This window comes from Fundulus heteroclitus, chromosome 9 (assembly GCF_011125445.2).
Source record: "Fundulus heteroclitus isolate FHET01 chromosome 9, MU-UCD_Fhet_4.1, whole genome shotgun sequence".
NCBI lineage: Eukaryota > Metazoa > Chordata > Actinopteri > Cyprinodontiformes > Fundulidae > Fundulus > Fundulus heteroclitus.
The window spans coordinates 9,393,005-9,408,992 of NC_046369.1; the positions used below are offsets into that span (position 1 = coordinate 9,393,005).

The following is a 15,988-nucleotide window of genomic DNA, read 5'->3' on the forward strand; positions in this document are numbered from 1 at the left end:
CAGTGACCACACTCACCCTCTTCAACATATCTTTGCATTGCTACCCTGGGGAAGGTGCCTGAAGTACCGCAACACAACACTGAGCAACAGCTTTCCCTCTCCGGCTGTTTCACTGGCCCCCATCTCAGCCATTGAAATACCCCTTTGATGTGTATAGCACATTACTTCTATTTTATACGTTTTTACAGTACTTTACAAACGCTTAAATCATTTTTGTTTATAGCTGTGTGACGTTTTTGAGTTTAGTTATGTTTCCATTGCAGTGACAACAAAGACGTTAGGATCTGACAGGACATTAAAGGGGGCGAACGTGGCTTTATGGGTTTAGTCGTCTGGCAATCAGAAGGTTGTGGGTTCGATTCCAGCTTCCGCTTGCCACATGTCGATGTGCCCCTAAGCAAGGCACTTAACCCCAAATTGCCTACCAAGCTGCGTCTCGGTGTATGGGGAGTGTTGGCCTAGTGGTTAGAGCAGCGCGTTTGCACTCAGAGAAGGATGCAAGTACCCGGTTCAATGCCCAGCGCCTGCACTCTGGGTCCCTGAGCAAGACCCTTAACCCCAGAACGCTTCCCGGGCGCCGTACATAGCAGCCCACTGCTCCCTAAGGGTGATGGGTTAAAAGCAGAAAACAAATTTCATTGTAATGTATGTTTCAATGAGAATAAAGATATTACTATTACTATATTACTATTCTCCTAAAAATCTTAAATCTGTTGGTTGGTTTTTAAAGGGGTTGTGCTTTGATTTAAAAAAACAAAACAAAAAAAACAAAAAAAAAAACATTTTATAGGTGCATCTGCATGTCAAGAATATTTACTGTATAGATAACCCCCAGATGTTTCTTCTGCTTGGTAAAACTTTGTCTCTATCGATCCTAAAGAGGTGGGAAGACTCGTCTGAACATTTGGACACTTAAATGAACTGCTGTCAGGGGTGGTGTTTGCAGCTTGGGACACATCAGCGGTTTTTATTTTTAAACACATGTGTTAAGTAGGTAACCTGTTGGCGAGTTCAGAGTAATGGACTGTCTGCCCAACAAGCCCCCAGGCTACAATTAGAGGTAGCCTCTTGTTCCCCTCAGTGTACATATCTCACTGCCCTCTTTCATCTCGCTTTCTCAGCTTCTCGTTCAGTCTGTCGCTGCCTTTGTTTATCTGCTTTCATTTGTCTCTCTTCATTCTTGGCTTTTACCTTCAATCAGTCACTTTAAAAGCCACCGAGGGATAAATCTGGCAGATATGCACAATGTTTCAGAAAGCGGACTCACAAATTGACAGGGTGTTTAATTCAGGCTGGAGGTAGACGGTGTTGATGTGAGCTCCCCTGCCTTTGCTTTTTTTGTCTTTTTTTCCATTCCTTCATATTAACTATGTCATCCTTGAAATGCTAGTTTCACTGATGTGTAATATCTCTGCTCATTTCAGTGCAGTTGAAAAGCCAATGTTTATGTGCATATTGTTCTGGATTCAATGGTTTTTTTCTTCTTTTGTTCTTCTTGTTTTTGTACTTGGGTGTGAGCAAAGATTAAGTTAATGCTTGTTTTGTTGCTGTTTGTCAGTTTTGCCGTCTCAAAGAGGGGCTGTCATGCATATCTTTGGAAGGGCATCCTTGTGAATGTGTGTAAACATCGTTCAGATGCAACACTGGGACAGTTTTTAAAGTTAAAATGAGTTACTTGAGTAACGTTTTCCAATAGCCTGAAAAGTTTCCTAGACTAGCACTAATAATAATAACAATGATAATCTCACCCTTTACCCTGCAAGTTTAGGAAGTTATTTTCTCGTTCCAGACCCTTCAGAGTGTCTGAGAGCGTTGTCCGTGCTCCACTTGCTCAAAACCGTTGTTCCCACATTCAGAATTAGATGGATGGTCATAGTGAAATTAATGGCATAATATATTTCTGGTGTTAACGAGTTAGCTATTTACAGGCTGTCTAGGCTTATCATTTTACTCCAGTGCACCACCTAAAATGGTTTTTGCAACATTTCCTTTTCCGTTTTGTTCAGCTCAGAGTCGCTGTAATAATTTCATGTTCAAAGCCCAGAAATGTGCAAAATGTGTGAAAGAAATCAAGCAAGCGAAATGCAGTTGAGCACGCAGCGATCAGAATAGTGATGTTACGTACGCCGACTCAGTACATCACACACACACAGCCCACCCAAGAGTTTAAAAATGAGTATATCAGGTGAACATTTTTCATTGTAAGGGAATTAAATGATTTCTGAGGCAGCAGCTTGGAGACTAAACAAACCGGTATCCTACTCGGCTATTTAAAGTGCTCTGTGGGGAGGCCAGTCAGTCAATATTTGGCCTCAGTGATGAATGATGTCTTTTTTATAAAAATCATAACTTGACATCCTGACAAATGTCCATCTGTGATGTAGCGGGCTAAGTCAGTATCTTTGATGTGGAGAACCTGCGTTCAAATCTTGGTTGCATCAGGTAGGGCATCCAGTGTAAAAGCTCTGCCAAAAGGGCGCGTGCTCGATGGTGCAGGGGTAGTGAGCACGACCCGTATATGGAGGGCTTAGTCCTTGACGCGACTGATCCAGGTTCGATTCCGGCCTGAGATCTTTCACAGCAGGTCTTCCCCCCTCTATGAAACCCTGTTTCAGAAAAATGAGCCACTAGCGCCATTACAACTCAGAAAAAGACTGCTTTGAAAAAAGAAAAAAGAAAACTCTGTCAAGACTGTATGCAAGTTGTAATGACGTGACTAAAGTATTGATATACAGTCTGTAGTTCATTTTGCTCAGACACAGAGGAAAAAAAGGGAATTTAACTAATTATTGTTGGTAAAAGAGTAGGAAAAACATTTGGAGCAAGTAGTTAAACCAACACATTCTCTTATCTGAGACATTATGCAGCAGCAGCCATCTTGGTGCAGTTTCTGCTGGCTCTGTTGGTTGTCTCTCATTTCCCAGGCGTTTACGGTCATGTGATGTCATCTCTCAGCCTTGCATTGTTGCTTCCTTTAATCCATGAACAAAGCTTGCTTGCAACACAAAAGAAGGCTGCTTATCTGTTTTTTTTTTCTGCATAGATCATGTTTGAGGAAAGTAAGAGTGCTCACTCCATCCTTATGGACGGAAGATGGAGTGAGCACTCTTACTTTCCTCAAACATGCAGCCGTTTCCATTTCTCATCTACTCATTAGAAATATCTTTTTTATCTATTGCAAATATATCATTATATGTGTACAGTATTTACATCGCAAATGACTGGTTGAAGTGCAAGAATTGTTGGCAAACATATTCCATTTGGTATAATCGTGAATTTTTCATGCTAATGTGGTTTTTAGCTTGTTGGACAGAGACTCATAGCAGCAGATTTTCACTCCAGACACAGTTGATGTTGCTCAAAATGCTAAAAGTCAAAATGATGGAAGCACGGATGAGAAAGAAAGGAAATAAGAAAATAGCCATATATCTCTACTGATATAATCATCTAAGTATTTAATAATATTTTTTCTATGGCCAGATTTCCTAACATCGTGCTGCCCTACCCTCAGCTGCTATCTCAGAGAGCTTACACGAGGCGATCATCCATAAACAGTAACACATTCCTGTTTTGGATGAGTGTGGCCTTAAAGGGTTGTTTGTCAGAAAATCACATTTCGAAAACTGCGTATCTGCTTAGAAAAATAACATCTATTCTTTACCATTTTGTTTCTGTGCTGGCTCTGCTGACCAAGAATGATCCATCTATCTATTTTAGGTAGATGTTGTGTAAATTAGCTGCTCGCACTGCTGTCCACACTTTTAGGGTTTTAGAGGATCACTTGCAGTTAAGAATAGCCTCATTCTTTATCCTGGTCCGGGGCTTCCTCACCTCTCCCATCAGATCTACAGATAGGCTGTCCTCCTCCTACTCCTGTCTAGCAGCAAACAATTGCTAACAGCCTCCTGGATCACTCTGACACACTTTAGTTTCATTTGCGTCAGATGAGGTTAGATTTTTTTAGTGAAAGAGCCTCTGGTTGATGGTGACACTGGTATCGATGCTGAGTTCTGTCCATGCTGTGCTCTGTAACGTATCTATCTCTTTGCCTGTTTTAAAAGATGCCCTGAAAGTATCATAATCTCTGCATCTATCTTCTCCGGCTACTCCAGGGCTGCTACTCTGTATCGTTTTTTAGAAAAGTTCAGAATCAACACCTATCTCTGGGATAATCCTGAGCAAAGTGAAGGAAAGATTCTCCCAAAACAGTTGTATTTCCTGTTTTTAATTTAATCGGTTGCCTTTTCCTTTATTCATTCATTTCTTCTGCTCCTGTTTAATGTAAAGACAGCCATGATGTGGAAATACCTAAACATAGAGCTTCACTATTGTTTCTAGTGGACAAAGTAACTGTGGGCATGTATTTGTCTTAGATGAAATGTAATTTTTTAGAGAGACATGTTTTGTTTTTTAGCTGCAAGACTTCATTGCTTAAATAATAAATAACAGCTGGAAATCTGTTATAAATCTAATGAGGAAGTGAAACTTTTTTATTTAAATTTTCTAAGATAAATTGATAATGTTAATCTAATTCATTGAGATGCATTTGTACATTTGTATTGTTGCTAATGGTCCTTTAATAATATATTTTTATTGCCCCATTAAAGCCATTGGCATGCTATTAAATTATAGTGAATAATGTGACCTTGGCATTCCCCAGCCTGGTCACTCGGCTGCTTGTTAAGTTTATTGGTCTAGATAGAAGGTCGAGGTTTGATGGCCGTTAATGTAGCTCTAGGAGAAATAGCTCTGTCCTCATTAAGTGAACTAATAAATTCTGCGTTTCAGTGCAGGGAAAAGTGGGTAAAAACCACGAAGCCTATTTTAGGGTGCGCTTATGCTGTTAGGTTATATGATGCAAAACTGGATTTGATTAATTCTGTATTGTTATTTACCGTGGTGAAGCTGAGCTGGTGCACCGTAATGATGCAACTAATGAGGCAGCGGTTTCCTTAGGACACCTGGGGGCTGTAGTACACCAGCTCCTCAGACGACACGCGCTGAAAGAGAGGCCTCAATCTGTTGGTTTCTCGACTGGCGCTGATGCACTGCAGCAGGACAATTAGTGACTCCTCTTACAGTAGCTCTCTTTTCAAGCATCAGAACTGCTGTTTTTGTTGAAAAAGATCAGAACGCAGGCTAGGGGGGAAAAAAAGTGAAGTTGAATACGGAAAGCTATTGCTTTGTGGCACTTCACTCAGAGAGACGTTCTCCAAGTGACAAAAAGAAGATAAAGTCACACAATTTGGTCAACTAGTCTATTGCCTCTGGTATGATCTATAACAGAGGTGCCCAGACGTTTTATTTTTTCACGTGGGCCAAAAACCATCATGTTCTCGCAGGCTATAAGCATATGTTAAAATAAAACTAAAATTACCGAAAATTATATTGTGAATTTTTTTAATTGTGTCTGACCAACAATAGATACAACTGTTCTGCGTCGGCATTTTAGAGAATATCAGTGGAAAAAAAACAGGATCACGAAGACTAAGGAACACAACGGGCCGCTCAGGGATAAAGTTGGGGAAATGTTTAATGCCGGGTTAGGTGTTCTTAAGCAGTTCAATCCATTTTCCAATCATGGGAAAGATTGGTATTAGTACAACTCCAAAAGACGGGCAAGAAAAGAAGAACATTAATTAGTGAGACAGCCAACAGCCCCATGGGAATTTCGGAAGAGCTGCAGAGATCCCCAGCTCAGGTGGGAGAATCGGTTCGCAGGGCAACGGTTTTTCACGGATTTCACAATCTTGGGCTTTACAAAGAAGTGATGCATTTTCCCATAAGCCATTAGGCACGATGCAAATGTAGTGAAATAAGTGCTGTTGTCAGATGAGACAAAGTTGAACTTTTGGCCTAGATACGCTTAGGTGAAGTGGAAAAGTAACGCTGCTCATCAACCCTGAACACACCGTCCCAGTAGTGAAACATGGTTTGTTTCAACAGTGGTTGGGTGGAACAGTGTGGATAGGAAGATAAAAAGGGGTAAATACAGGGCAATCATGGACAAATAGCAGAGATTGGGGCTTATGTTCACCTTCCAGCTGGACAATGACCTCAAACATACAGCCAAGAGCTACAGTGGCAGAGTTTAGATCAAAGCTTAATCAGCTGATGTTGACAGATGCTCCTCGTCCAACTTGACTGAGCTTGAGCTGTTTTACAAACAGGAGTGAGCAATAGCTTCAGTCTCTATTGTGCATAGCTGCCTGAGACGTGCCGCTATAATTGCTGCAAAATGCAGTTTTTCGTAGTATTAATGGTATGCTACCCTTTTCAGATTATCTGTAAAATATATTACAATCCAAGTATCACCCTTCCTTCACAATTAGGCTCTATTTTATGTTGGCCTATCGTATCAAACACCGATTGATACCTTGAATTTTGCTGAGAAGTGCACAGAATAACTCTTGGGTTAAGAAATAATGCAAAAATAACTTTGAATGCATTGAGGACAACGTCAGTGTAGTTTTACCTAGCTTAGCCCCTCAGTTTATATTTTGTCTTCTCCAGTGTTTTAATATTAGTTCATTTAGTGCATAATACATGTGGTTCCTAAGTCTTAAAGAAAGGGTATTCCCTTGTTAGCGTGCAAAAAAAAAATACAAAAAAATTACATAGCACGGTTGGCTTGCTGTCTGCATGGACTTGCAAGCGTTCAGAAGGACACAAGGATGTTGAAAGTGGAGGGAGAAGCAGATACGAGCTGAAAAGAAGAGAAAATGTACCAAACGGCTGAAGTGAAAGCACCGTGGGACATGAAGTAGAAAATAGAAGAGAGTGGAAGTGGAAAAAGCAGCCGATAAGCAAGAAAAAGAAACAAAAGACCGGGGACTGAACACTACAAAAGACCATGCTGACAGAAATTGGAGGAGGAAGGGATGAAAGAGGAAAAGGAAAGGGATTAGGCAGCGTAGAGGACGTCCTCTATTATTTTTTTGGTGTTTTTTTGAGTAATGAGGCTGTTAATTAGCAGAGGCATGCATGCTTTATTAAATCAAAGTGTTTACAACTTTAACTGTCAAACTAATTCTTAATGGTCTTTACTGATGTTGCCATGGTAATACCGATTTAATAAACGGGCTTAACAATGATGAAATAGTTAAAAAAAGGTAAGTACAGGTGCTGATCATGTAATTGGAATATCATGATTTTTTTCCCCCCAGTAGTTCCATCCAAAAAGTGAAACTTTTTGAATGGAATTACTTTCTTATTATTATTTAAGACTAATACAAAAAAAAGGATTTCCACAAATGTTGGCCAACTGAAGAGTATGAACATGAAAAATATGAGCATGTCCAGCACTCAATACTTAGCTGGGGCTCCTTTTCCCTGGATCACTGCATTAATCCGGCGTGGCATGGAGTCGATCAGTCTGTGGCGCTGCTCAGGTGTTATGATAGCCCAGGTTGCTCTGATAGTGGCCTTCAGCTCTTCTGCATTGTTAGGTCTGGCGTATCGCATCTTCCTCTTCACAATACCCATAGATTTTCTATTGGGTTAAGGGCAGGTGAGGTTCCTGGCCAATTAAGAACAGAGACACCAGGGTCCTTCAACCAGGTACTGGTAGCTTTGGCACTGTGTGCAGGTGCCAAGTCCGGTTGGAAAATTAAATCTGCGTCTGCATAAAGTTGGTCAGCAGCAGGGAGCATGAAGTGCTCTAAAACGTCCTGGTAGACGGCTGCGTTGATCTTTGACCTCAGAAAACACAGTGGACCAACACCAGCAGGTAACATGGCACCAAAACCATCACTGACTGTGGAAACGTTCCACTGGACCTCAGGCAATGTGGATTCTGGGCCTCTCCTCTCTTCCTCTGGCACCTTGATTTCCTAAGGAAATGCAAAATTTACTTTCAGCAGAGAACATAACTTTAGACCACTCAACAGCATCCATTCCTTCTTTAGCCCCGGCGAGACTCTCCTGACACTGTCTGTTGTTCAAGAGTGGCTTGACTCAAGCAATGCGACAGCTGAACCCATGTCTTGTATACATCTGTGCGTGTCGGTTCTTGAAGCACTGACTCTAGCTGCAGTTCACTCTTTGTGAATCTGCCCCACATTTTTAATGGGTTTTGTTTCACAATCCTCTCCAGGGTGCTGTCATCCCTATTGCTTTTACACTTTTTTCCACCACATCTTTTCCTTCCCATCGCCTCTCTATTAATGTGTTTGGACACAGAGCTCTGTGAACAGCCAGCCTCTCTAGCAATGAGCTTTTGTCTCTTGCCCTCCTTGTGCAAGGTGTCAGTGATCGTCTTCTGGACAACTGTCCAGTCAGCAGTCTTCCTCATGATTGTGTCGCCTACAGAACTAGACTGAGAGACAATTTGAAGGCCTGTACTGGTGATTTGAGTTAGTTAGCTGATTAGAGCGTGGCGCCAGGTGTCTTCAATATTGGAACTTTTCACAATATTCAGATTTTCTGAGATACAGAATTTGGGGTTTTCATTAGTTGTCAGTTATAAACATCTAAAATCAAATATTAGTCTCTTGGGCCTGGAGTTAACTAGAGCTTCACAGGTTGCCACTGGAATCCTCTTCCTCTCCTTCCTGAAGACTTTACGGAGATGATGGACGTTACAGACCTTGCGCTCTTCTTTTTGAGGATGCCTCACAGAGGATCAATGGGCTTTAGATCTGGAGGTCTTTATGCAGAGCAACAGATCCTTCTTGTAGATCTTCAGAGACTTCTTTGCCATGAGGGGCTGTATTAAACGTCCAGCGACCAGAGCGGTAACGCCAAATTAAACACATCTGCCTCCCATTCACACCTGACATCTTGTAACACTAAAAAGTCACATGACATCGGAGACGCAAAATGCCTAATAGGCCACAATTTGGACATTTTTAGTCCGGGGTGTGCTCACTTCTGTTGTTTCAGCAGGGTAAACATTAATGGCTGTGTGTTGAGTTGTTTTAAGGGGACAGCAAATTTACAGTTATACAGATAAAAATCTTGGTTTATCAGCTTCTTGCATCAGTTGTTTGTGAAGGCTGTTCTCTTTCCACCTGTGTTTTCTAGTGGCTGAGGCCAAATGTTGCAATACATTATATAGTAACGCTTCCGTGTACCTTTAATTTGTATTGTGAAAAGACTGGACTGAAACTCTGATCTGAAATTAGCAAATGTTGTTTCCTTGCTCTTGATTCAAAAGTACAGGGAAGAAAAAGACGTGATACGGTTCAATCAATCAAATTCTGACCAAAGCTTGCGTCTAAAGCATATGAACTCTCTGTGTTACAGGACTCGGCACAGGAAAATGTCATCACCCGTGACATCCACCGTACTTTTCCGGCTCATGACTACTTCAAAGAATCTGATGGAGATGGACAAGATTCCCTGTACAAGATCTGCAAGGTGAGCCCAGTTTTTCTAAAGAAGAGAGTCTGGAAAAACATGCATTTATTAAAAAAAACAGTTAACTTTTTACATTTTGTTAATGACTATATTATTTGTTAACATCACTTTTCCTCTTGCCGTCATGGTCAAACAATTTTAGGTTTATGTGTTTGTAGGAGTTTCTAATTCTCAGATGTCCTATAAGCTTCACTATAACACAATACACTTTTTATTTTGGGTGTGCAGTTTGTGACTCAAACTGTTTGTCTTTACTGATACATTTGTGTGAATCTGTCCCACACAAACCTCACTGAAGGAGCCACTCAGTGGGAATCTTTTCTTAATATGATATTTGATGGTTGGGAAATATTTCCTAAAGTTTTCTCCCAGCTATTTTTTCACCACAAAACTAATTTGAATAAATAGGAGCAAATTAAATAAACAAACATCTAAAAATGTAAAATGTTGATATGTTTGGACAACAGTTCAATGAGATAATTAATATCCAAAGAAGATATTTTTATTTTTTTCCCCTTTGTTTCCTGAATCAGAGAAATAAAAATCTTAGAGTCGCAAAAGCCGGAAGTCCATGACCTTTTTAGCAGCTCTGCATAAAATACTGTGACGTAATTCTTCAGTAAATGTAACAGAAAACCGAGAAAACTGAACTTCTTGAAAAATATGACCCAAAATAAATATCTACACAGCACCTGGACAGAGTACATTAAAATTTTCTGCCCTAGAGACCCCAAGTACACCACTAAATGTATTTAAAGGAGTAATCACCTGGAAATCAGACTTTTTCATGTTACAACTTATGTATTGGTGTTGGGCCTCATTTAAAACCTTCCAGATAATCAGAAGTATGAAAGTAACTTGGTTTTTTTTGTGTGGGCTCTTTGTACAAACCAGAAAAAGCCACAAGGGAGCGCTCTCCGCAAAGCATGATTTTGGTGCTCCTCCTAGATTTACGTCACTGATGGTAGGACGCTAACTTAAAGCCACGCCCGCCTCTCGTCAACCACCTGAAATCACTAGTTGTGATCGCCACCACTAACGAGTTGTGTTAAAAGTAAAGATGTCCAAACGTCGCGCTCATGTCAACTGCTCCAATGTTGGTGGCCAAAATAAACATGCAAATGTTTTCAGTTTGCCTGCATCTGTGGCCCAAACTACCAGGGAGCAGTGGTGAAGTTCACCTGTGGTAACGATGTTTCGGTGACGCTCCCTCAAGCCTGCGTCTGGAGAAAGAGCCGATTCCAACAATCAGGCACTCCTCTGCAGTGTTGTTCCTTGTATAACTTTTTACCTATTGCGTAAGAGACAAAGAAACAATGGCAAACGAACCATGGCAAACTGCTAATGTTGCTAACGTGACATCCCCCATGCAAGATTCACATTTCTAGCATTTGTGGTTTAAAACCTCCTCATTTCATTGCTTTGCTATGTGGATGTTTGTCCGTGTGTTTGTGTGTGGACCACTATCACATAAAGTGCTGATATCACACTGCTAACCAGTAAGATCTCCATGGGAACACATGAACGCAAAAACACACAAGTCAAATTCCCGTGCATACCCTCGCAAAAAAGAAAAGGAGGATGAAAAGTGGTCCGAATGAGCACTATTTAAAACAAAATTCCCCTAAAAATTACTTAACATGAATTTGAAAGACATTTTCAGAAGGACTGTATATGTAATTACCAGATAATGACTCCTTTAAGGGCTAAGTAAGTGGATTTTACATCATATGTCCCCTTGAATATTTTCTTAAGCCTTTGCACTCTGTCTCTGAAAAACATCCTTGCGGTAGTCTGGGTGTCCTTCCTCCAGCTATATCTATGGTAGACAGGTATTTTGCTGCCACTACCTACTATTGGCAACTGTAGGCGTTGCGTTAAAACATGTTGTGTTTAAAGGGTTTATTAATAGGTGAACTAATGACAGAGATCCTCTGCAGAAACAAGCTGGTGACCTGGCAGTGACGAAAGCTGGCTTACTCACTGCAGAGGTGTCAGGCAGGATGGCAGAGGCTGGATCAGAGTCCAGGGAACAGGCTTGGTTCAGTCTAGGAGCTCAGCAAGGCTTGTTGATCGTGGACTGGAAACAGGGTCGTGGTCCTGAAATCGGAAGCTTGGTAGATGTGCGACAAGGGCAAGGAAGGGAAATCCAATATACGTGATCATGGTTGAGACGTGGGCATCAGAGAATAAAAGGAGCTTTGGACATCTACTTGCCAAAAAAGCTTGCGATCATCTGGTAGCGTAGTGAGGGAGGCTTGCAGGCGTGGTGACTCTAACTAATGATAACAGAGCATGGGAGGATTGGCAGGATGAAGACAGCAGACAGGCCAGAAACAATGTTAAGGTTTGCTCCTTGTGATTAATAGACTGTTAATTACATTAAAGCATTTCTTCTAATGGCAGGAAGTTACACAGGTAGGAAAAATAAGAATAAGGCACATTATGCCATTGTTGTCATATTCAAAATTTAACAGACATGCTAATGCTTGCCATTAACATTTTAATGTGCTATACATTTATCAAAGACTCCAGTTGAAGTTGCTGCCCTACTCTACCATTTAACAAAATATAGTGTACTATAGGCACTATTAGAAAGCAGTTCTAATAAATTGAATTGAACCGTAAAGACGTTGGTAGAAATGTGCACAGTGGTCTCGGGAGCAACCCTCCACAGTGATGTGTTGTAAAGCTGCTTTCATTTGGATGCAATATCATAAAAGCAGCAGAATTTTCTCTGCAAAAATAAACAAAGAAAGTAGGCATTATAACTAGAAGATCCCCACCGTTCTCACACGCTGAGGCAATTTTCTATGAAGACGGACTTTTTTTAAAGATAGAACCAAGGTCAGCAGCATAGAAATGTGTCAAAGTGAGTCCTGCTATCTGCCTCGGTGCTTCTTTTAACCTCAGTGATGCTTTTATAAACTGTTCCGCATTTCCTGGCTATATTTCCAGCTGTTCTGTCACAAGCTTCATTATCTCCCTGCTGCTCCAGTCAGTCAAGTTGCAGTAATAACTGGTGCATGCCTTGTTATTTTCAGATATCTACCCTTTTTGTCACATTTAAAGTAAGAACTACAGGACGGTTCATGTCATGTGCTCACTGACGTGAACATAGAAACCACACGTCCACGGTTGTATCTTCACAGTATAACAGCTCTGTGTTAAAAAACAAGTTGGTGGACACAGAAAAAAAATGATCTACTAAAATTGTAAGGAGTTACCAATAAACAAGGCATACAGAGTTTTTGATATTAAAAAGCTACGTTGTTTAATCAGTGAGCGCGTCTGCTGAATGTGTTAAGCCAGAGCTAAGGGGTCAGAATTGGTTGCCTGTACAAAAGATTAAGCCGCCTTCTCTAGATGTGTGTTTCACCGGCGTCACAACTTCCCCACGATACAACTTCCTGCGTCTGTAAGATAAAAATTAAAACAATGAACGATCCCATTTGGAGCTGACTGAAAGTAAAAAATAAGTGTTTACCGGATTTGACAATTTTCTTTGTCCAGAAAGGTGGTGTGGTGTTGTGTGTGCAGTTTGGCCAAGAAACAAAGATCTACACCAATTTAAATTTTAAAGCTGTGATACAACAGGTTATGGACTTTTTCAGTTTGTTGTCATGTCATCAAAAAATATATATAAAAAAAAAAAGAGGAAAAGATTTTTATGCAGTGGTGCTGCATGATTGAATGAAAGGCGTGGGGTAATTATGTGTCCCCCATTTTAACTCAGATGTTAAATCTTCCAATCCTGGTCCTCAGGGCCCGCTGTCCTAAATGTTTCAGATGAATCAATGTTCCAGCAGCATCTTTTCATTTATTTCAGGTGTTTGGCAGCAGAGAAACACCTAAAGGTTGGTTCACATGGCAAGATTTTAAAAAAAACTGTTTTCATTCAAAAGTGTTCTTTCATTCAGATGTGTCCAAGACATTTTAGTCACTTCAGTCATTTCATTTTGATTAGGAATGTTTTAAATCCTCAATAGAAACCTATTTTCTAGAAGAAACTTTAGACTTCACTTCTTTTATAACTTTACAAATTTTTCACACTTCTACTGAATTATGTTTTCCTTAAATATCCAATTCAATGCCAATTAAATGTTTAAATTCTGCATTAATCCCAATAAAAAAATTACATTCAATCTTCCAGCCATTATTTATTTTTGTTAGTTTCCAATCAAAATGTTTTTTTTACCTTCCTTTGAACTTTAAAGCTGTCATGAAATACAAAAGAAATGAGACTATTAACCATTAATATTGCTAACAGTGTTGTTATTTTTCATTTTAACTAAAAGTAGTTTTGAAACAATGTGGTATGCTGTAACTTTAGCTGTTTGTCTTTTCGTTGCACTGTAGAAACAGAGCATATTTGGTCAGTGCTCTAGGAGAACCTGTCAGGAAGGTTTAACATCCTCTCTGGTCCCAACTAGGTCAGTGTCGCGCCGGCCTTCATTTGTATGCAAATCCATGTAGATTTTCAGCTGTTAAGGTTGGTTGGATCTTCAGGCTTTACAGGCATGGAGGATCCAGGACAAAGTTTATATTCATCCTCACAACTTCCTCCGTATTGTGCCTGAAGTGCTTCGTTTTTAACCTTTATTCATAGGGGAAGGTCACCTGCTGGCCTCATGCTTTGTTTCTCTCTGAAATCTTTTTTTTTTTCTTTCAGTAGTGGAAACGCAGAACATCATAAAGTTATTCCGGATCAGCTGGAAGACAGTTTTTCTGTTAGTTTTAAATCTATATCCTCAATCAGCAATAAACCTGCAACTATTTTCTATATTTACAGTTAAATAAAACATTTCTGTCAAGCCTGCACTTTTCTAGACACTGATATTGCGATACAATTTATTGCAGATGGCTGAATTTTTATGTCTAAAGAAAAGTATCTCAAGTTTTTCATTGATGTGCAGTGAAGAAGTCAAGTTTTACAAGCAACACGATCACCATCTAAGCTCTAAAACACAACTATAGTTTCTTGCAGAGGTAGTAATCCTCTTTGAGCTTTTAAACATATTTTTCCACTTCACGACCAAAAAGTTTTATATACTTTGGTGGGATTTACCTTTAGCAACACAAAGTCACAAAGAATTAGCAGGTGAAAGAAAACTATTAGAATAAAGTCCCAAAGGATTTATAGTTTCTATGTTCAGCATCCCAGAATAAAGTGGAATTCTGGTGGATCTGCAAAGTGGAATTTGTAATAAGTGTTTGTAATAAGTGTAGCTTATTTCAAATGCATGGCACACTTTTCAAATTCTTATTTTTTAGAAAATGTTGAAATCATTTATAATTTTCCCTCCACTTCAAAATTACACACTATTTAGTGTTTAATCACATCATATAAATATAAAACATATTAAAGCTTGTGGTTGTAGTATAATAGTATTTTTTAAAGTTAGTGGGCTTGAATTGTACTGCAATTTACTGCTTTTGAATGTTATTGGCCCTTTCTAGTTGTATCCTAGTATTTCAGGATTTTAACTATGGTATTGCCGTAGTTCTATTAAAATAGGACCCCACAGAGCCTTACTGAGCATTACATAGGGATTAATAACACATTTGAACCAGCTAACACTTCTAGAGTTACATGCTGTACTTCTAAGAATAGAAAAATCTGTCTTCTCCACAGTTGAGAAACTAGGCGTATTTTGCAATAATCCACCCCTCTGAGTCCATTATCCGCCCGGGCCAACAAATTTAGATTTCACCCACCAGGACCTCCCCCATCCATCTGTCAGCATGCTCTTCTCCCAGCCGAGTTGGGGATGTGTAAACGCCACACTCCATCAAGCATGTCAGCTTGTAGATTACACCACAGACAGCGCCACAAGCCTTCTCCATTACCTCCACGTCAAATACTAAAATTAGCTGAACACAGCAGCCATGGGACCGTTCCAGTCTGCACTTATTTTTTTCTGCCGATCGTTTAACTTACAGACACTTTACATGAAAAAGAGTGAGCATCAACTCAGCAACTAATGTTCTTGGTGTGTCAATTCATTTCAGTTTCACACTTTGTCATGTTAAAACAGCAAAGTTGAATATATTTTATCAAGAAGCCATCTAATAGACCATCACAAAGTTGTGTAAAGGTGTAAAATCGGAAGAAGATGACACGTGGATTCTGACATTTGGCGTGCATATCAAATCCATTATTGTGCTACCCTGATATAAAATGTAGTGTAATCTCAAGAAGCCTACTAATTAATAACTACGATTCCATATTTTTGGTTATAGAATATAAATATTGCTGTTCTGTGAAGGCCTCAGGTTTGTTAGTTATTAATGATCCAGCACCATCGTAAAGACTCAGCAGGCAGGTAAAGAATATCGTTTTGGAGAAGTTTAGAGCAGGGTTAGGTCATAAAACCGTATGCCAAGCTTTGAGCGTCTCATAGACCAATGTTCAATCCATCATCTGAAAATAGAAAGAGTATGCCACAGCTGCAAATCTGCTAAGACATCACTGTCTCCTCAAAGCAGAGCGATGAGAGCATTAATCCAAGAAGCAGCCCAAAGACCCATGATAACTCAGCAGGAGCTGCAGAGATCCATGGCTCGGGTGCAGGAATCTGCCAATGTGAAAATTATGTCATGCACCCCACAAACCGGGTTTTTATTT

The 15,988-nt window shown here is 40.0% G+C and overlaps 1 protein-coding gene across 1 annotated transcript in view; it reads left to right on the top strand.

The window, feature by feature from the left end:
* rabgap1l (RAB GTPase activating protein 1-like) overlaps nt 1-15,988 on the top strand; it is a 156,332-nt gene that overhangs the window by 90,551 nt on the left and 49,793 nt on the right. The window contains exon 14 of the mRNA XM_036140978.1: nt 9,247-9,360. Coding sequence (XP_035996871.1) covers nt 9,247-9,360 — 114 coding nt within the window. The remainder of the gene's footprint in view (nt 1-9,246; nt 9,361-15,988) is intronic.